Source organism: Aplysia californica, unplaced genomic scaffold, assembly GCF_000002075.1.
Source record: "Aplysia californica isolate F4 #8 unplaced genomic scaffold, AplCal3.0 scaffold00258, whole genome shotgun sequence".
NCBI lineage: Eukaryota > Metazoa > Mollusca > Gastropoda > Aplysiida > Aplysiidae > Aplysia > Aplysia californica.
The window spans coordinates 802,105-824,604 of record NW_004797528.1 but is presented as its reverse complement, the minus strand read 5'-3'; the positions used below and the strand labels follow the sequence as shown (position 1 = coordinate 824,604).

General features: G+C 38.4%; 1 protein-coding gene across 2 annotated transcripts in view; it reads left to right on the top strand.

Moving 5' to 3' along the window:
* Positions 1-11,907, top strand: part of LOC101858635 (transmembrane protein 64) — a 73,785-nt gene extending 61,878 nt beyond the window's left edge. For both annotated transcript variants that reach the window (XM_005100738.3, XM_005100739.3), the window contains 6 exons: positions 1,816-2,021; positions 3,010-3,121; positions 3,813-4,074; positions 5,828-6,062; positions 7,529-7,690; positions 10,209-11,907. In XM_005100738.3, coding sequence (XP_005100795.1) covers positions 1,857-2,021; positions 3,010-3,121; positions 3,813-4,074; positions 5,828-6,062; positions 7,529-7,690; positions 10,209-10,358 — 1,086 coding nt within the window. In that variant the 5' untranslated portion in view covers positions 1,816-1,856 and the 3' untranslated portion in view covers positions 10,359-11,907. The remainder of the gene's footprint in view (positions 1-1,815; positions 2,022-3,009; positions 3,122-3,812; positions 4,075-5,827; positions 6,063-7,528; positions 7,691-10,208) is intronic.
* Positions 11,908-22,500: the final 10,593 nt, after the last annotated feature.

Genomic DNA, 22,500 nt, shown 5'->3' with positions numbered 1-22,500 from the left:
ATGGTTGGCGGGTGCGCTGGTGTGGTTTGCTACTTCCTTCCTATCAAATAACTACCGTCTTTATCTCTCCTCCTTCTTTTTTATGTTTGTTACTCTCTTGGTTTACTCATCTAAACCAAGATTTGACTCATATACTGTTTGGCTCCCATCATCTGATAACATTCTGTGGCATCAACCTAGTAATGCAGTGGGTCCCCGTACACTCAAACATACATGGAAATGACAGAGCAGACACACTTGCCAAACGGTGATCTAGACAGGAACAACCCAACATTCCAACTTCATACAACACTGCAAAACAAATCATTAAAAGCAACAACAAACAAGATTGGATGAACAGATGGGCCCTGGGAAAGACAGGCAGAGCAGTTTTCAAACTTATGACCACAACAAAAAGGAATGACAATATCAACCATATACAGAGAAAAAAACAGACCACGATCTCCCGCCTACGAACAGAACATATTTATACAGCTCAACTTCCACCTGAATAGAATAAACCCGGAACTTCCCCCAATGTGTCCCTTGTGTGACTATGCATATGAGACTGTGGATCATCACCTGTTCCACTGCACACCCCTAAATGACATCAGAGCTACCCTTCTCCCTCCGACACCAAACATTGACAACACACTCTATGGAACATTACAGCAACTGTAGCAAACCTGCACTTATCACTACATAGCATTGGACAGAAGAGCCCAGCTGTTGCTGGTTCGATACAACAACAACAATAACATACGAATATTCTAACCCGCAGGTTGTCAAGACATAGCCAAAATTAAAATAGTATGTAATTCTCAAGGGAAAAAAAACACGCTTTTTCGACAATCGTCTCACAATTTACATAATGTCACCCCGAGCTCTGGTAAATTTATTTTGTATTTCGTTTTCCAATAGGGATTCTTTTATAGAACAGCCTTTGCCCCTACTACACGCATACAAGATACGTACTCCGTCTAACAATAGTACATTGTGAGTGGTTGGAGGGTTCGACTTCTTTTCTTCCCCTTTGTTGTTTTTATCTATGGTCTATTTTGCTTGTTCAGCGTTCTAAATGATACGACTACTGTAATTAAAGGGTAACAAAATTTTAATTCGCGTCATCACGAGTTTTTGACCTGAACTCTGATAACAAACCATTGATTGAAAGTAATCGAAGCTGTTTCCATTAAAATTATATGTCTACTTCGATGCTACAGCGCCCCGGGTGAACACGTTGAAGTGTTAAACAATGGGAGCTTTGGGTTCAATCTTACCACCTACTCCTGTCTAACACTTCCAGGTGCATATATATATATATATATATATATATATATATATATATATATATATATATATAATATATAATGTGTGTGTGGGGGGGGGGGGGATGGTGGAGGGGGGGTGTTAATGTGTTACTAGCTTTCCATCATTCAATAGTGAGATTTTTCTTTGACATAACTGAATTCCTATATCGTCATCCGCCTCTTTCACCCATGGATTCGGTAACGGCCGCCAAGAAGGGCTCTCTGCCTGTCTCTGTTCTGGGCGGTCTTCTCCACCATCAGCCAGCTGTGTCCCATAGTGGGTGGTTGGCGGGTGCTCTGGTATGGTTTGCTTCTTCTTTCCTATCAAAGATCTGTCGTCCTTTTCTCTCCTCCTTTTTTGTGTTTGTTGCTTTCTTGTAACATCTCTAATCTTCTGGCGCTCATATGACCTTATCGTGTTGCAAGTGCAGTAAAAGTCTTACTAAAACTGAATAAAAGCAGAAGTACGACTCCTTATTTTCCCGGGAACTAAATACAGCTGTGTTCTGTTTTTTCTTTCACCCAGGCGCAGCATGCAGTGAGGGGCAGGAGCCTGTGAGAGCCGACATGACCACCTTCAAGCTGAGCCCGGGGCTGCTGCTTGGTCAGTCCTCGGACATTGACGCTGTCTTCCTGCCCGTCAACATCGACGGCGAGCATCAGCACGGGGAGGAGTTCGAGCCCCACGCTGACTGGAACGCCAACAGTCCAGCTGCAGGTCTGCACCACCAGGTCAGTGGGCTAGCTCTCCTTGTGTTTGAGCCTGTGGGTGGTTGGTGGGCGCTCTCATGTTGCATTGGTCTTCTAGTGTGATCCACCTTGTGTGTTTGTCTCTATGCGTATCTTTTTCATTTGTTTGTCTTTGGAAACTGCTTCCATTACTGTTATATCAGGTTTGCTGTTATCAAAGTTTGGATCAGTGGTTGGTTGGTGGGCGCTCTCATGTTGCATTGGCCTTCTAGTGGGATCCACCATGTGTGTTTGTCTCTATGCGTATCTTTTTCATTTGTTTGTCTTTGGAAACTGCTTCCATTACTGTTATATCAGGCTTGCCGATATCAAAGTTTGGATCAGTGGTTGGTTGGTGGGCGCTCTCATGTTGCATTGGCCTTCTAGTGGGATCCACCATGTGTGTTTGTCTCTATGCGTATCTTTTTCATTTGTTTGTCTTTGGAAACTGCTTCCATTACTGTTATATCAGGCTTGCCGTTATCAAAGTTTGGATCATGCTGATCTATGATAGGCATGACTTTGTTTCAAATTCTACACGGGGCATTCTTGAACTTGCAGTGTATGTGGGGGGGGGGGAGGGTTTAAAGCTCTCCCCCCCTTTCCTCCCTGTCCATTTCACTTGGTCCTATACGAGATGGATGTTCCTTTCACCTCCTAAAAGACCATACCTTCTCTCTTGTCTGTTGCATTCTGTCTTTTCTGTGCCTCTTCGTGGGTGGTTGGCGGGTGCTTTGGTGTGGTTTACTTATACTTTCCTTTCAAACTTCTGTCGTCCTTATCTCTCCTCCTTCTTTTTTATGTTTGTTACTCTCTTGTAACACCTCTAATCATCTGGCGCTCATATGACCTTATGAAGTTGTGAGCGCCGTAAAACCTCTACTAAAACTAAAAAAACACTTTTATAAAGCTCACCATTGTAAAGATTTGCCTGGAGCTTATTCCACATTGTCATGGCTTTTACTCATAAATCTTCTTCTCTTCCCCACAGCTACTAAGGGGACAGAGAGATGAGGACAAGAGAGGTACCTCAGATGTCTGTGTAGGAATCTCAAAAGAACAAAAAGCGTTTGATGACGAGGATGATGAGGATGGAGAAGCAGGTAGAAATGTTTGTTACTGTTGATACATCTTTGTTCACTTTTGGGATTTATTGAAAGAAAAGCATATGTACTCTTTCTTTTTTTCATACCCCTGCTAGAGTTCAGGGTATATCTGACTGTAAGATCTCTTTGGCACATATCTGACGTAATTATGTTGCAAATGCCATAAAAGTCATACTATAACTGTACTAACACTTTAAAAATTATCAGCAAAAGAAAACAATTGCGGGTGGTTGGTGGGTACTCTGGTGTGGTTACTCCTTCTTTCCTATCAAACATCTATCGTCTTCATCTCCCCTCCTTCTTTTTTGTGTTTGTTACTCTCTTGTAACACCTCTAATCCTCTGGCGCTCATATGACCTTATGCAGTTGCGAGCGCCATAAAACCTCTACTAAAACTAAAAGAAAAAATATTTCACAGAAACGAGAAAGACCAGTTCAACCACAGAAAGAAGATCTAGTAACTTGTGTCATTAATGCTTTCCTTCAGGTCCCTTCCTTCTTTTTTGTGTTTGCTACTCTCTTGTAACACCTCTAATCTTCGGCTCTAATATGACCTTATTGTGTTGCAAGTGCCGTAAAACTCTTACTAAAACAAAAACAAAAGAAAACCATTTGGATGACTATATATCTATTGAGAAAATGAGGCCCAGAAGTAGTAGTAACTTATGCCATGAACTCTTTCCTCCAGGTCCGTCCAGAGTGCTCATGCACGCCATCATCACGGACACGCCCGACTCCAACGACTGGTGCTACCGCGCCACGCTCACCTCCATCGCTGTCATCGTGGTCATCGTGTCACTGCTGGTGTTCGGCCACCGCTACATCCGCAACGTTCTCACCTGGCTGGAGCACGTGGACCCCAAGGTCAGCGTGTCGGTCATCACGGGCCTCTTCGTGCTCATCTCCTTCCCCATGGCGTGGGGCCTTTCGCTGCTCATGGTCACGTCAGGGTGAGTATTATGACAATGACATTGTCAATTGTCATTGACTATCTTTATTCATCTCGCAGGGAGAAATTTGTGTGTGCGCCTAGAGAAAGGTACCAAAAGTCGCCCTAGACCGTTTCGAACTACAGGCTGATAATGACAAAATTCAATTTTTTGACGAAAATGTGTTTCCATTAAAAAATTATAGATCCACCATTTTTTTACCTTGTGCTGAAAGGGTTTTCATTGATTTGACTTCTAAATATTTTATTTTGAATTATTTTTAGGGTAGGGTATAATAAAGAAAACAAGTAATGAAAACTGCTTTTAAAAAGTGTTAAAGTCTATTCTTGAAGCATGTTTTTCTATTCCCTACTATGTTTTGACATTGAATTCCATTCATGATATTAATATCAACTAAATGACAAAATGGAAATGAATTTTCCATGAATAAATACATTTTAAAAATCAGGTTTTTTTAAAAGTGTGTGGTGTTCTCACGTTATTCCGACTTTTGGTACCTTTCTTTGGGCACACACACATAATTTGTCTTGGTCGTTAACAATGGCAGTAAACGTTACAAAGGTTAGGTGCACTCACGAATACGCACAACAAGACAGGACATTAGTAAATGCATGTCTCACGTGCTGGGACAACCCGCTCCATAAAACATTCTCTCTCTCTCTCCCTCTCCCTCTCCCTCTCTTTCTCTCTCTCTGTCTCTCTCTCTCTCTCTCTCTCTCTCTCTCTCTCTCTCTCTCTCTCCTCTCTCTCTCTCTCTCTCTCTCTCTCTCTCCCTCTCTCTCTCTCTCTCTCTCTCTCTCTCTCTTTCTCTCTCATTTGTAGCACTGTGTTCAGTAACCTCACAGCAGTTGATACAAATGAACTTCTATATATATCTGTCTGTTCTTGCTTTTTTGGCAAATAATAGTGAAGATGGAGGTAAAAGTAAAGTATAACCCAGTGCAATGGTGAAGGTTGGGGTGGTTAGCGGGTTCTTTGGTGTTGTTTGCTCCTTCATTCCTGTCAAAAATCTATTGTCTTGATAAATCTCTCTCCTTTCTTTTTTTGCGTTTGTTTCTCTCTTGTAACACCTCTAATCTTCAACACATGAGACATAAGTGTGTTGCGAGTGCTGTAAAATGCTTATTAAAACCAAATAAAATCAAGGCTTGGGTAAAATTAAAGAATAACCCAGTACACTAATGAAAGTCAAGGTAAAGTATGACCTGGTGAAGGCTGAGGTGTAGGTTAAGTATATCCCAGAACAGTAGTAAAGGTTGAGGTAAAAGTAAAATATAACCCAGTACACCAGTAAAGGTTGAGGTGAAGGTAAAGTTACCCCCCCCCCAACCATTTCTAATTGCTTGACCTAGTATACAATATTCAGGGTCACTGGGGGGGAGGGGTGTTCACGTCAGGGTTGATAGTATGTCTTACAGGAACGGCAGGTTGTGATTTTCATGAAGTGTGTGTGTGTGTGTGGGAGTTGGGGGGGGGGGGGGGGGGGGGCGTGTTAATGTTTAGTTTAGTTTTAGTAGAAGTTTCACGGCACTCGCAACTGCATAAGGTCATATGAGCGCCAGAAGGTTAGAGCTGTTACAAGAGAGTAACAAACACAAAAAAGAAGAAGGGGAGATAAAGATGATAGATGTTTGACAGGAAAGAAGAAGCAAACCACACCAGAGCACCCGCCAACCACCCACGTTAATGTTTAACTAGCTTTCCATCTTTCAATAGTGAGATTTTTCTGATGTCGTCAACTTGTTCTCCCCAGGTATCTGTACGGATGTTTGTACGGGCCGTTGGTGGTCACATTCAGTGTCACTATTGGACTGACAATTTCTCTTCCAGTCATGCGATGCCTATGTGCAGCACAGTTGCGTGCTCGTTTCTATTCACGCAAGGTCGAAGCGATCATCAACGTGGTCAGTGGGTCTCATGGGATGAAGGTCATTGCCCTCACCCGACTCACGCCTATTCCATTCGGCCTCCAGAATGCTTTGTTTTCTGTAAGTGCTGAGTGGGACCAAAGATAGTACATAACAAGATAGTTCACTCCTCTCTTTGAGCCAATTAAAAAAGAGTCCTCAAAATCCGGTGGCACCTTCTTCAAAAAAGCGCACCCTTTGCGAACAGAGTTACCCTACTTATGTGAAAAAATTCCTGTTCCACTGTACAGCCCTAAATGACATCAGAGCTACCCTTCTCCCTCCGAGACCTAACATTGACAACACACTCTATGGAACATTACAGCAACTGCAGCAGACCTGCACTTATCACTACATGGCATTGGACAGAAGGGCGAGAGCCCAGCTGTTGCTGGATCGATAACAACAACAACAACAACATGTGAAAAAATTCAAAGTGAAACAAACGAGTTTTTGAATAAAATAGAATTCAAATTTCGAAAGAACACTTTTTTTAAATGGTTATGCTGACAAAACACCTCTTCTTGAGGAAGGGGCGACTGTTTTCCTTGTTTAATTTGACTTTGGAATGAGAGGCGAGAGGTCATTAAAAAATTTTTAAAGCCTAAAACTCCGCTCTGAATGAACCCAAACAGCTGGTGAACAGCATTCAACCTGCGCACGCAAGGGGGTGCTATTCCTAATCTTCTTCAGGAGAAACGAAAGAGAGTTTCAAAACAAAGACTGCAGCGCCATCTGAAGCAACGAGCAGACTTCCGCTGACACTTTTTTGGCTTAGTGAACCATCTTGTTATGTACTATCTTTGGTGTGACATGAAAGAGGATGTTATTTCATGAGCTTTTTATCTTGATTTGGGGATGAAAGTTTGGATCAGGCTGAAATGCCTTTGAGGCAGGAGAAGGAATGTGAAATCACAACAACATAAGAAAAATTTGTATTTTAACTGTTCATGAAAATGGCATCCTTGTGAAAAGAAGTTATTTCAAGATGGAGGTGCGGTCAAAACTGTCTAAAACGTCCGCTCATTGTCGAGGAAAAATATGGCCTTCTTAGACAGGTGGCTGCATTACACAGTGTCATTTTAGTGTAAAAAAAATATACACAAGGGAAGCAATGGGAAATTGTCGTTTATACAGGGGATTGTCTTGTACAGATGGCCTTTCAAGCAGGTTCGACTATTTGTTTTTCTTTTAATTCTGATGCTTCCATTATGGTTTAAATAGAACCCTAAGTTTTTATAATTTTTTTATTGCAGTTTCTTAAAAAAGATAAGATAAGAAAAGATAGATAAGATCATTCTTTATTATCCAGGTCCTAGCACATCTTAACCCGTAGTATTGGTTGCATGCGCTCAAGAAATGTTTTGTCAAAATTTTTATTCTTGATACTGAAAAAAGCAAGATGAACACATAATTTAGGTACAATTGTTTAAAGAATGAAAGTTTTTCTCTCTACGGAAAAAATTTGCTTTCAGGGCTTTTTGCTCTGCTTGTTTGATAAGGCAGATTTTGTGACTTTCTCTCTCTTTCTCCGTCACTTTCCACAGCTGTCCAGCATGTCACTGATGAGGTACCTCATCTCCAGCGTGGGTGGCCTGGTGCCCATGACCTTGCTGAACTGCTACATGGGCTCGACTCTACGCACCATGGAGGACCTCATGACGGACGACTCGAACAGGATGACCGGCTTCTTCATCTTCGGTGGTCAGGTGTGTGCTATTGTGTTGCTTTCTAGTATTAACCCTTCCAGCCCCTTGGATGTATATCTGTCCCCGTGGTTTTATGCGCCCCGCATAATTTAGCAGAATTTGATTTTTTTTTTCATAATTTCTGTTTATTTTCCTTTATCATTCCTTGTTAAAATTTAAACAATCGCATAATTTCACATTTTTGGGCTCAGTTTGCATAATTTCAGGATTTTTCTTGCATAAAACGATGGGGACAGGTATATTTTCGCTTATACCTCTCACCATCCCAAGAGCGTATTCTCAGTTCGGGGGGGGGGGGGGGGGGGTTTACCCTATTTGCGCATTTTTCTGAATTAGCAAACCTAATTAAACGTTAATTTTCACAATATTTGTTCATTTACTTTTAAAGATTGTTATATGTTATTATCTAAACCTCATTACAAAGATACTACATCACTTTTTAAAATGCATGAGTCTCTTTTTCTGAAATACTGCTGTATTGGCTGGGACTTGGGTTAGCGAGTGTACAAAAATGGCTGGGGCTGGAAGGGTTAACATTCTGTTTTATTTCCAACCTTGAAGTTTTGTTGGACATTTGCTCCCATCCTGAGTGTACACGATAGGTGACTCAATTGTATCGAAAGTGGAAGAGTATAGGTGTGCCACCACCTGTTGTTTGTTGGGGGGTTTTTTGGGTGTTGTTTTAAGATCTGGATTATAGAAGTAGAACCACCTTATATTGTACATCAATTTTTGACATATTTGGGCATGTGGACAGAACTATTACAAAGCACAACTTTCCTTTTTGATAGAACTGAATACAGTTTCTCATACTTTGCCTTTTAAATGCACTGCGGCCATCTGGGGTGCTGTTTTTGCTTTCTGTTGTGAATGACTGACACATGATATATATTATGGACCTGTGTAGGGCCAACAGAAAAATTGCCTATCTGGCCTTGGACCATATGGCTGCAGTATGGGAATTATGTTTAATGCATTCATAGCATCATAAGCTCCTCGCATTCATATCTTGCTTACAAATTTTGTCCTTAGTTTTAGTTTTAGTGAGTGTTTTACGGCACTTGCAACACAATAAGGTCATATAAGGGCTGAAGATTAGAGGTGTTACAAGAGAGTAACCAACACAAAAAAGAAGAAGGGGAGATAAAGACGATAGACGTTTGATAGGAAAGAAGGAGCAAACCACACCAGAGCACCCACCAACCACCCACAAAATGTTGTCGTTCTCTGCCAGGGATTTGCAGGGACATATTGTAAGAAGAGCAATGGGTGTGTGACTGTAATGTCCAGACATATGTCACATTTTAACCGAATGTCTACACTTTGGAGAGATCTAAAGGAAATAGCCTACTTTAAATGCAAAAAATTACAAGACATTTTTTCCGTCATTGGTCCGAACGGAATTTTGGATTTTATGAAGGCCATTGACCTTTATGGAAAATTGTGATGTAGAACAAAATTGAATTATGAATATTTTTTATGAAAGTTGTTTTAGATTGAAATTATATATTTACACTAAATTTTTAATATTTTAACGTTTTAAGATCAAATGACCCGTACCCAGCCGTGCAGTGAACTGCGAATAAAAAACTAACTTGTGTTTCGTGCGCTCATATGACCTTATGCAGTTGCGAGCGCCGTAAAACCCCATACTAAACTAACTAAACTAGGCATGTGTCAGTGGAATTACACTATATTTGGTGTCTGTGTCTTAGTTGCTGCAGGTTTTACATAAGAGAGGGAACTTTGTGAAAAGGTAGCATAACTAATGAATCTGACATTCACTTTCACATTCTGTGACATAGCATGAAGCAGAAGGAAGAAAGTGTAGTAGCAATGAGATCAGTAACAATGAGAACAATAGAGATCCCATTTACTAAATGAACAAAGGAAAATATTACCTAATTTGTGCCAATGGTACGGAAGACATTGATGCAAAATTGGCCAATTCAAGCAATGCCAATAACTAGAATCTCGCACATTTTTCATAGCCATGACAAAGTGCTAATAGTTTTTTTAGATTTAGTGCCAGAGAATACTCCCAAATGCAGCCATATGGCAGCACTGTTCAGAGTTTCTTATTACAAGAGTGTCTGTCTAAAGTCCCTATGCTTGGAAATCAGCAAAAAGTGGGATGTAAATGTAAAGTGGGGTGGGGGGCGGGAAGGGGGGGGGGATCTATGAGCTAGATTAGTGTAATGAACAGCATTCAATAGTCAGCATTATGATCCCATCTATCTTACCTTAAGACCAGCACTAGTTATCTTTGTGTAATCCAAAATGGGCCATCAGATCGCAGCTGAATAAGTAGGTTAGATCGACCAATAAAATTTTACTGAACATACTGTAATTGCTCAATCTCTTGAGGTTTGCAACTTCTGAACTTTTACATAGTCTAGAGGTTGTGAAAAGTAGTGTATATGTTGTTTGTTGCATAAGTTTTTAAAAATGCTGTGTCTTTATAACAAAATTTCATGCTTCAATATCACGCTCTTTTTTCCTTCTTTTATCTTCACAGATCCTCATCACTGTAGTCTTGTTATGGTTTGTGGTTCGCAAGGCTCGAGTCGAGCTGAAGAAAGCCATGGATGAGTCCGACAAGTCCTCCACAGCTCTCCCCAATGGTGACTGCTCAAAGACTGTTTATGTGGATCATGATGGATTATGACAGAAATAGTCGTACAATACTCAAGTGGGAATGTTCTTTTGTGCTTCGGATATAACTTCACCTTTGTGAGTTATGTGGATGCTGTGCCAGTGCAATTTTGTGGATTGTTATGCATGCTTTCAGATTTTGTTCTTTAATGATGGTGCAATATGAACCTTGTACAAAGGCTGCCCCTTTGTCCATAAGCTGGAAGTTGGGAAGTTATGATTGGCTCATTGAAAAACTGTGTCTCGAGTTTGTGCCCTTTCAAGGGTAATTCATCTCATATCAGAGCTTTTGGTTGGCTTGTCCAAAGCACTTTTCGTGCCCGCAAATTCTGCACCCCACACAGTCTGATAAGAAAGATGCCAAAGAATACTTTGTTCCTAATGCTGCTCTGTTGCAGGAATGCATCATGTGTACCTGTCTGCGTCAAGCTACTGGAAGTCAAAACTTTGTGTTTTTCACATACAGATAGGAAGGTGCATTTTCAGCAGGACGACTGTGTCAAGACGAATTTCTGGAGAATGGATAAAATGGATGCCAGAAAATAATAAATTTTCAGCTTTAAATTTAAAGTGAATGAAGTAGGACTAGACTTTTGAAAAGTTTAAACAGAGCTGCAAAAATGTGGTTACAATGCCATGGTTCTCAAACTCATGTTTTGTTCAGGCACCAGAATTGAGAGAATACCAGCTCAAACAGAAGTACTCAAAGGCCCCATTTACACGTACAGTTCATTGATCGACAAACTGTAGGACATCGAGAGAATGGCCGACATCCTGTCAACTTCCTGGTAAAACTGAGCATGGAAATGAGCAATCCTCTCGATATCGATTTGGCGGGCAAACTGAAGGCATGACGACGAGTGAGCGGCTTTTTTAATGTTGCCCCAAGCGGAGTTGAAAATGCATTCCAAAATTTTCCAAAATATTTGTCAAATCAAAAAAATAAAATTTTCGTGATCAGCGACCCAAAGTTAGTCAATATCAGGCGGGGAACACGATTTAATGCCGGATTACCAAGTTCATTTTTTTGGGTGTGTTTTGTGTGTTTTGTCAAGGACTGACATTTTTACGATTAAAAAACTGTACGTCTAAATGGAGCTTCTCTCGTCGACAAACTGTCAGTTTAACGATGATCCAGATCTAGCGTCCGTCGGTTAAAGTGCCAGTTTGTCGATGAATGGACTGTACATGTAAAGGGACCCGAAGGAATAGGCTTTGACAGTTCCTGTTAATCAACATGGGTGAACACTGGAGTCCTCCTGCGATGTGAAGCCTTCTTTGAGTTGTGTGGCTGAAATATACGGATAGGCAGATACTGTTTAGATCTCCATGGATTGTAAAACTGCATGTTCCTAAAGTACCCCCAAAAAAAGTTGCGACATACTGTTTCATCTTGACTACGAAATAGTTCAAACATCAGTCATTTTCACCTCAAGTGCCCATTGCTGAATATGCATTTGTAACATAAGTGTAATCCAGACCCAACAGCACGATTTATTGAGATGTTTTACCCGTAGAACGCTTTTGGAAACCAACTTTTTGGACTATTGTGTTATGGAAGGTTGTGTAAATTGCTTTTGTTCTCAGAGGATATCATCAGTCTTACTGCTGGGGGGGGGGGGGGGAGGGGGGGGGGGGTTCTTGTTTGTTTTTTTCATTTGCCTTTATAAACCATATCAGAATTGCTTGTAAGTCCAAAGGTACAGACAGATATGAATACTGTATAACTTACAATATCCTGGAATGAGGATGAAGGAAGTGTAATTACCCAGTCGTCTAATGGTCCGTGGTGTTCAGTGATAGGGTGATATGCATATTGTTGTGATACAAAGACAAATGTGGCTTTAGTCCTCCTCAAACTCATTGTGTTTATATCTGGTGCGGGCTTATAAGCCGGTTTAAAATCCAAAGATAATGTGAATCCAGTTGTTTTTACAGACATGTTTATACTTTTTTTTATCTATTGCTTTCCCGGGATGTATTTTGCATGCATTTTTAGTTTAACAATAACGGTGCGTTTGACTCATGGATTGTCTAAACAGGGCTCATTTCACCTCTGAAGTGGCTGTAGCTATGCCACAAAAATAGGAAATTTGGATGCATATTTTGGTTTGCTTCCTTTTCAACTTACAAAAGCATAATCATCTCTCCTCTCAGAATGTTTTGACCCATACAAAAGTTTAACGGATATGTGAAATTGAATCTTCAGAGTAGTATATAGAGGTAGATTACAACATTCAATGACTTTTGACTTATTTTGACTTGTTACATGACAATGATATGGCTACTGTTGGATTCCAAGACTGTAACTGCAAAGTCAAGTGAAAATTTTGTTCTAGAAATTAAGAAAATGTTCTTTTATAGTTTTTGTGTGAGCAATTTGGGTCAGTATCTCCTTGATGGTCTCTTTTAAATTATAAATAAATCAGTGTGGACTATGCTTTGGCTCTGTTCAATTCTCTGTTCATGTGGCTGCTAGATAGAGCTGTTTGTTTCTCTCCTTTGGTTGATGCTTGTATTTAGATGGATACCAATGCACTATCTGTCTTTCTCTTGCAAACATAAAGCATGTACGCTTTTAGTGGCTATTTGCTAACTAATGTATGTTCTAGTAGTTGTGTATCTGCTTTTAAAACCTAAATTTCAATCCTTTTTCGTGTGAAGCGGTTTCAGTTGATGTGTAAGCATTGCTGTGTGAATCTTAATGCAAAGTATTTTTTAGCATTTTGGTGTCTAATACCCAATGCCCATTGCAGAAAGTTTCATCAAATCTCTATGAGATATTTGTTCGATATATTTGAGGGATAGCGGTGGCCAGTGCACAAGATATCAAATTAACATCTGCTTTGTTTGATCAGACTTGACCCAAAAGTTCATTAGGGCCTATCACGTTCCATGTGCAAACGAAAGATCTGACCCTGCAATGTGGAGTAGCCTTCTGTTTGGTTGTTTTCACCAAACATCTAACATATCAAATTGTGACCGAGAAAATAAGATATACCGTTACCTGATTTTGGAGGATTTGATCAAATTGTGCCAAAACAATAGATTTTACCCCTCCATAAAGGAAATACTGGCCACCTCCAAATGTATCAAATAGAGATTTGACGACACTTTCTGGAAGACGCACTGGATACATAAAGGTCATTTCTTTTTGTATCTCTTATAAAAAAAAATCCTCCTGCTGATACACACATACAATTCAGCATTGATAATTAATTCCAAAGTACCCCATGGCATTTAGACTATTGTCCCTGTTTCCACATATCAAGCTTATCTTTTCATTATTTTAAAATGGTGCCAAACTATTTCTACCTATAATAGTAAACCTGTCTTATTTCTATAGTTTGATTTAAATTTATTTATTGCAACAGGGTGCGAAGACAATTTGCTGTCTTTATATCCGTGGAACTTGTATCTTTTTTCTTCAATTGAAATTGCTGTTTTGTTCTCTTTTTTGTCTGCATAAAAAATAATCTATGCAGAAGCAAATGCAAATCCTTTTCAAGTTCTCGAGAATTTTTAATATAATTTTTTTCATCCCAGTGAAATTTCTTCTCTTTCCAGCTTTGATCCATGTGATGCTTTAAAATTGGCAATTTTGGGGAAATAAAGGAATTGTCCATGTTTGTTCTCTTCTTGCCTTCTTAATAATTTAGTTTCTATTCATGCTAGAAACCAAGTTGATAAGGTTTCGGTTTGCTCTTTAGTCCCTTAGGGGTGTTAGACTGTATTTTGAAGCAACTCAAAATTTGTCTTTAGTTGCCGATAATGCAGCCTGTAATATTTGCTCCAGGGCTGATATTATGGCTTACCTACTCGTGTTTTAGAAGTATACTATGTTGATTTTTTTCACTTTTGATACTATTGAAAACATACAAGATTTGATCTCAGACGAGAATTTTACTTTTAAGTAAAAAGAAAATTTGTTAATAATTTGAGCATTATTTTATCTTTTTTGTTTATTTATTATTTCGATTGCTGCCCTTGCAAACTTTTATATGGTCGCTTTTAAGCACAAGGGGGCTATCACGAAAAATGCTATTTTGAAAAAATCTAAGTTAAAATTTTTGTCCCTTGTTCTGTTTCTTTAAAAGACTGAGAGTTTTATCTATAAACAAACAAACATACCCACCAATGGAACCAAACTTATCCTACAGGTAGGGCAATGCCCACTTTTGGTGTAGGTCAAGATTTCTGGAAACCCCCGAAATCTGGGTTAGCCTGCTTGTCCATAAAAGCGACCATACATATAGTTGTTTTTAGGTTGGCTATCCATTTCTTAATATACCCGTCTAAGCTAGTCATGATGTTTTCAGTTCGAAAGTTGTCTCTCCATGTGGTCTTTCAGTTGTTGTGTTCTTACATTTACTACTCATGAGTGATGTCATGTGTTTACCTCACCGTCGGTCTGTGATTCTAGATGACCGTCACAGGCTTCCAATGCTACTCCAACTAGGATTCAATGCAGTGCTCTAGTTTGTGATGACCAGTAACGTACATGAGATTTGCGGATGATTTTTTTAGAACAGACTTGTTGACGCAGAAGTAGTCTGAATGTAAATAGAAAGGAAGCATACAAGAGCGTTGTTGCCGTGATTTCCCTTGTATTTCCTGGTATTTACTTGTGTTATCCAGTAATAAGCTTATGTAGTTGAGACTTCGTTTCTAGAGCTATAAACTTCAACTGAATTGCATCAAATGAGTATAATTTCATTTACTTTTATTGCTTTTTTTTCCAGAAAACATTTTTGAGCATGTCGTGTATACTGTTTATTATGTCAGCTTTTGAAAGTGGCCAGAAAAATGAAAGCACTAAGCCCAAGTAAGCTGAGCGTATGTGCAATACATACTTCTATTTTTCTGTGAGTGTAGTCAGATTTTGAGGATCAACTGGTTTGTTGACGTCGTTTATCTTTAAGCATTTCAATTCCATCCTCCATTCTTCAGGGTGTTCTGACAACATTTGAGCAGCTGCTTCTTGTTTGCCACACAACAGCTGAGTATAATCCCAGTGTTTGTTTGTTTGTTGCCTTCTGAGTTGTTGTGATGTACTAGCAATGCTCTTTGTTCAGGGTGGTTTTTTCAATTGCTAGAAGTGTTGTGAGAATGTGTAAAGTGTACAGAACAACCCATTCACGCTTACGTTCAGATTCAGTTCTTGGTGCTTTATACACAAAAGGGCAAATTTTGTGTTATGTGTTAATTGCAAGAGTTATTGTAGTGTCCATACTTTTGAGCTGTGTAAGTTAGCTTTGGCCCTCTGACATAAACTTCATAAAGGTGGAGAACTCAATATATATGTGAACGTACTTCCCATTTGTTATGTGGAAACACATCACTTGTGGCAGAAGTTGTTTTCTTTAAACTAAGTTTTATATCACTGACTCAAGATCATAGTAAAAAACTTTTTTTCAAGATTTTTTTTTTTCTTGCTGTTAGTTTCATTCTTGTCTTCATACACAAGTGACAGTTGCAGTGAAAAAGGTTTCCAAAAAAATAAAAAACAGATTTGTTCCAGAGTTTAACATTTGACCAGCAAATGTGAATCAGTTTAGAAAATGCAAACTTGAAAGACAATAGAAGAAGCTTGTATTGAAATGTATCTTTCGCTGAAATCTTTTTGACTTTCAGCCTGGTTCTCCTTTGATTTCGTTTTTCTTTGGAACAGAACATTAGATATACGACCTCCCACCCCCTTTCCAAATCTGTTGAAGAAAACTCCCCTGCTAAGATCCTTCTTTCCCACATCTAGTCGAATGACCACACCTGGTGTTCATATCAATGCCAGTTGCTTTTAATAACCTCAATCAATCATATCCAGGGGGCAGCTAAGATGTTACACTCGCATGTCAAGTCATCAGATCCTGTTTCCTGCCTGACAAGTGCGCTGCCTGTACTGATTTAGACGTGGTGCCACCTTATCTCTGGTCATATTGACACGACATGGCAAGAGCCTTGCTTGGTGAACTGGTCTGGGTTGTTTTTTTTTATGTCTGGCGTCTTATCATGTTTACACATGATATCGTCCCTTGGGGGAGGGAAGCATTTAAGTCTGAGGATAAAGGAAACTGGTTTAAGTTAACTGAAGATTGGATCCTTGTGATGCATTTGGACAGTTTGAGTCCTCCTGGCTTGGGTCTACACAATCAGTTTGACAGGTTAAAGGAAATACAAAGGTCCTAATTTGTTTTTGTTTTTCTCTGCCTGAGTTACAAATGAATGCTTGGTCAGATTCAGACATGTGGCTTTTGTGATCTCATGGGGAACAAATTAAGGACATATCTTATTCCCTGGACACAAACTGGCAATGCCGTTTGAACTTTGGTCGATATTGTTGTGCTTCCTTTTCTTTGCTGGCTCCAAAATGTAGAGAAGTAACGCAGCTTGATCTAGCCTGTTGTTGTCTGTTCCGTCAAGTTATGTATTAATTCAAGTGCCTCATTGTATTTTCTGTATCATGATGCAATGAAAGACTTGTGATGAAATTTATTGTCATGTTAGACAAAGTCAAAACATGCTTTACTCATTGCAATACAAGAGGGGGGGGGGTGCATGAATATTGAATGTTGTTACGCAAACTTGTCCCTGCTTTGTCTAGTGTTCTTGCTATCTGAGCAACCTTTTTCTACTTTTATGAAGCCAAAGAAAACGGGGATGAGCGGCTCTTTTGTACTTTATTTATACAAGTATGGGGCAAAAATATTATGAACATATTTCGACAATGTACATGTACTGCTAAAGGCAAATTTTGTTGTTCAAAGTTGTTTTTGTGTGTGTGTCTCCAAGAAACCTGTTTGAAGTTGTTTAGAACTATCGTTAATAACAGACCTAAAATTAACTTCATTTCTGTCACAAACAAGGTTTAAAAAACGGGGATGGAAAATTCATTTCTAAAACTTAATTTGCTGGGATATTGCTATAAGCAATTATCTTGAGGACACAGCAGGGTATGCTCAAATTGGAGCCTGTTTCCTCCTGGGAATAGACACTCACTTATTATGTGAACCCTCAACTGCGACAGGCCAACAGAAAGAGAATTCTACGGTCTTTCCAGGAAAAACCAAGAAAACAGGAATATTCCAGCAACATAAAAAAAATTAAATAAGTGCCCATCTTTAATTTTATTCATTTTTGAAAAATTTGTAAGCTGTTTTCCTAAAACTTGTTTTTCCAACTCCTGGGCCCTTTGAAATGTTATACACGAAGCTTTGTACCAGTACAAAATATTCAGATTGCCCCTACACAGAGTGCAAAAGGCTCAAGATAGTCCAATCTTTTCAAATATATGCAAAAATGTTTAGAAAATTATTTCCTTCCAACAAGTTTCCTTAAAGTCACACATACGTGACATATTAGCGTGGTGGTCATAATGGTGGAATTTTTGCCCTTTGATGTCGTATATATATAACTGTGAATCATGTTATATAGTTTTATTTGTGATGAAAGTGACTTCCTTCCTACAAACTGAATTCGTAAAGGACTGTAGAATTGTCTTGTCAGCAACGAATTTGTTATGTCAGCATTTAATTTACCAGTATATCTCTTCTGTGGGCAAACCAAATTTATAATGATGGTCAGAGAAACTTTCCAGCCATGATATAATTATGTGATCTTGTCAAAGTTCTTACCTGGTTCATCAGCAGGAACAGTACTCAGGAAGTTGCAAATGCATTTTCATGTTTCAATTCATTTTTTTCTCCACATTTCTAATGTTATTATCACCCTAAAGTACATTCAATCACACTGATGCTTAAAAGTATACCTTCGGCTGATATGCAAGTTAGGAAGGTTATCAATCTTTTTTAAGCTCTTTTGAAAATCTGACCCATTACAGATTTCCTTATTATGACAGAATGAAATTTTTTGACAAAAGGGAACCTATTACAGCATAAATGTTGAAACTGTGACCATTAATCGATGGATTTTTCTTCACACTGATTGCCCTTGAAAGTGGCTATTGCCTAAGTTCCATGCGCATGAATATTAATAAGTGAAAAAATGTTGTCTCTCTGATGGTACAGTTTGCAATATCAGCACTGTGAACATTATTTTTTGAAGTTCTGCCTTGCCATTTTATTCTACGGTAGAGAGCTAAAGGTCTTCCGGGATGAAGATGGGACCAGTCTAGTTTGGTGTGACTTTGTTTCTGATGGGTATGTTGTGAACAAATGATGAAATTGTTGGGAGAAGCTGCGTGCCAAATGGTCAGCCCATTGCAGAGTTTGATATCAAATCCCTTTTTCTTTGTTCCTTTGACACATCCCCAACTAAACCTGTCAAACTTTTTGAGGTGTTAGTCTCTTTTTCTTTCTCCAAGAAGAAACTTCTAAGAGTTTTAAAATAAAGATCTCTGTTTATGTGTTTAGCAGACCAATTCAATCATAAATAATATTTTATTAATCTTTATGAGAATTTGCATAGTGTATGCGTGATTTTTGTTGACTTTTTGTTTCCTGTTTGTATTTTTTTTTTTTTTTTAAATTTTATTTTGACTAGTGTAGACTATCATTGTTTTGAAAATACTCAAAGGCAAGATGTAGGCAAAAGGACCGAGGGTGGACAAAAAACAATATAGACCAATGACATCAAGACATGGATGCCTGAGTATGATGGAGTGTGTAACAGAAGCTAGTAATCGTAAGTAATGGTGGGTCATTGCGCATCAACTTCTGAGCCAGAGATGACGCCTAAAGATATCCAGTTATATCATTGTTTGCAATCAATGAGAAATAAGCAATGTAGAAAGTACTACTATTTTTCTAATCCAGTAATAACTTTATACCCACCTTTTAAACACCAAATTAGTTTTCTCTTCTCTTTTCTTCTCTTCAAAACAGTGATACTGTCTGTTTATGTAGTAAATGTATTTGATCATTGACATAATGATCCCTTTTTGCTAGGATATTTTCGGCCTCTTATAGCCCAGAAAGGCACATTTTATATTATTAGCTTTGTCAGATACATAAAGATTGAGTGGCATGGAGTGTCCAGTTCTTCCTCAATGCATGTGACAATGAAATACGCTATCTTTTCTCGTGTGGATGGTTGGCGGGTGCTCTTGTGTGGTTTGCTTTTTCTTTCCTATCAAACATCTACTTGTATCTTCCTTATATCTCCCCTCCTTTTTTTTTGTGTTTGTTACTCTCTTGTAACAAACACCTCTAGTCTTCGGCACTTATATGACTTTATTGTGTTGCAAGTGCCGTAAGACACTTACTAAAACTAAAGCTAAATCTTTTCTCATCAAAACAACGAAATAAACTCAACTGTGTTGAAAAATGACATGTAGTCTTAAAGTCGAGCTGGTATAGTGAAATCAGCAATACACATGAGTTTTGGTCATGAATTTGATTGTAACCCTTTGTGTAACAAAAATCGACTTCCATCGCCTCTTCTTTCATTTCTTACATTATCATGTGCTGCATGCCACTGTAAAGACAGCAATCTTTTATGAGAATGTGCAAGTGTAGGCCTATATCTATCTGGGGTTTGTTTTTGTTTTTTTGGCTTCCTGTGTTTCTCTCTTTTTTCCCTGTGACCGTCTTCTAGAAAGTGGAAGTAAATTATGTTTGTATATTTCATATGTCATATTGGAGTTATAGCCCTTAATTTATTACCAGCCCCAGTCCTCTGACAGTCTCTGCTGGTCCGGAACCTCTAGGAGTCATAAGCTCAATTTTTTATATATATGTGTATTTGACACATGTACGGCTGTTTTCCATGCTTTCATACATATGGAAATGTATTAATTCATATCAACTGTATAACGAATGGGAAACAATACACATGTATTTATTATGATGTACAGTGTTTTAAAAATGTCACATGCCCAGATCTTTACCTCATCCTTTCATCATTACATTTTGTAAATTTCATTAACGGTTGTCTAATCAGAATTTTAATCAGCTCTCATTACTAGTTTTCTGACAAGCTTGTTTACCTCATTATGATATGAAGCTTCCATTTTTCGCAAAATGTATGATTACAGTTGAACACAGAAAAAGCATCTTTCTGCTACTGTACTGTTAATAAACAAAAAAAGAATTGACTGTTTTTTCTTTTATGTCACAGTTTTGGTTTTGAATGACTTTTATATCTTCATTGGTAGTGTAGACCTACTAGAACATATTCAGACATTTCATATTGAAATTAGCGGACCAAGTGAAACAATGTCTATCAGTTACATTGTCTTTAATTCAGCCTCATTGCCTGTCCTGGCATAACAAAAGTAGAAAAGATGATGTAGAAATAGCATAGTATGCGTAGATTGTTGTCAGCAAGCAGTCATCTTGTAGAGTTAAGATTTGGTATGCAATTTTGATATGTATTCAGCACAAAAATTTTCTTTCCCTATTTTTGTAGGCCTACAATTACTAAAGAATTATCCTTTTTTATATTTGCTTCACTAGTGATAGATCCAATAAATGATATATAAAGGAAATCATGACTCAAGTTCGTGTACATGTTTTTCTGTCTTTTTTTTTACCAAAAAAAAAAAAAAAACTTGACCCAATGTGCTTTTGTTGACTTTCGTCATGTTGAAGTATGAAAAAAAGACTTTTCTTATTATACTCATCCACTGATATTTTTTCCCCCTTTGTTGTCCACACAGTCATTTACCTTTGGAGTATTTTTTTGTTTCTACTTTTGTTTTAGTTCATCGCTTTAAGAGTGCAACTTGTCTACTGACGGTTAAGTCCGCGAGAAAAACAATATTTTGATGTATGACATCTGAAATTTGTACTGATGAAAAACTTGTTCTTCAGAATAAAGCAATTGTTTACTCATTGACTCTCATGGTGGTGTGCTAAGTTGTTGTGACATGTTCTGATCTCGAGATGATGCGTGTTCCGTCGGTGATTGGCGGGTGCTCTGGTGTGGTTTGCTTCTTGTTTCCTTTCAAACATCTATCGTCCTTATCTCCCCTCCTTCTTTTTTGTGTATGTTACTCTCTTGTAACACATCTATTCTTCGGCACTTATATGACCTTAGGGGCTGTTCAAATATAATCTTACACCTTTTTTGGGACTTTTTGACCCCCCCCCCCTTTCTTACACTTTTCTTACAATTACCCTCCCCCCCCCCTCCCACCCACCCCCGTAATATTACACTGTTCGCTAATACTGATACGAATAATATGACATTTATATTGCGCAAATCCGTAAAACAATCATTGCTCTATGCGCATTGCAGAATATTCATGAAAAACATGCATACCGGTACACACATACATACATAATATATGCACTAAAAATTAATAGGTGTCACGACATGGTGGGATCAAGCGCTCGTCAGTTTTGATTTTGAGGCATACAGAGTTATTCAATTGATATCGTCTTAAAGCCTGTCCATTTGCCTTCCTTTTGATGAAAACAATATTCATCTATGCTGAATAGAAGTCGAAATATTTGTGATTGAAGGAGGTGGGGTCACTTGATTTCAGAGGTAAATTTAGTGAGAAAACGGTCCCAAAGTTTGATAACTTCAATAGCTTGAGAGCCTTTAAAACTGAAAAATCACAAATTTTGTGCATGTAATTAACGTTTTTCAGTATGGATGTAAAAGGTGTTTAGTGCAAAAAAAAAATTCAATAAAAGATCCCAAACCTGCAGAAAAATGCTAGTTTTTTAACTTTCATTATTTTGACAAGCGCCTGATTTCACCACACTGCCTCACAATTAGAGTAAATCATTCAAGGAAAATATTGAATACACATTCTTTCTTACTAATAAAAAGGAAAAAATTGAGACTCATGTCTATGACAAAAGCACTTTGATTTTTTTTTTTTAAGTTACAGTGGAATTCTGATAAAGTCAACACCCCAGACAGAAAAAAAGTGTTGACTTTGAGCAAGGTTGACTTTATCCATTGTACTACTGGCCATTGAAAATTGAAGATGACAGCAACAAAATTAGAAAGTACTTGGTAATAAACAAGATGTAATCTCAATTTCAGGGAGTATAAGATTATTCTGAAGTTGTCACCAAAACAAGAGATAATGGAAGAACAAAGTATGTAATTGGAGGTGTGTACACAACTTGCTCAGGCGAAATATCTCTTCTTGAATGAATTCATCTTAGGATTTAGCCCCAAATTGTTAACTTTACACAAGGTTAACACTCAAGCGGTTGACTGTATCAGAAACACAATTA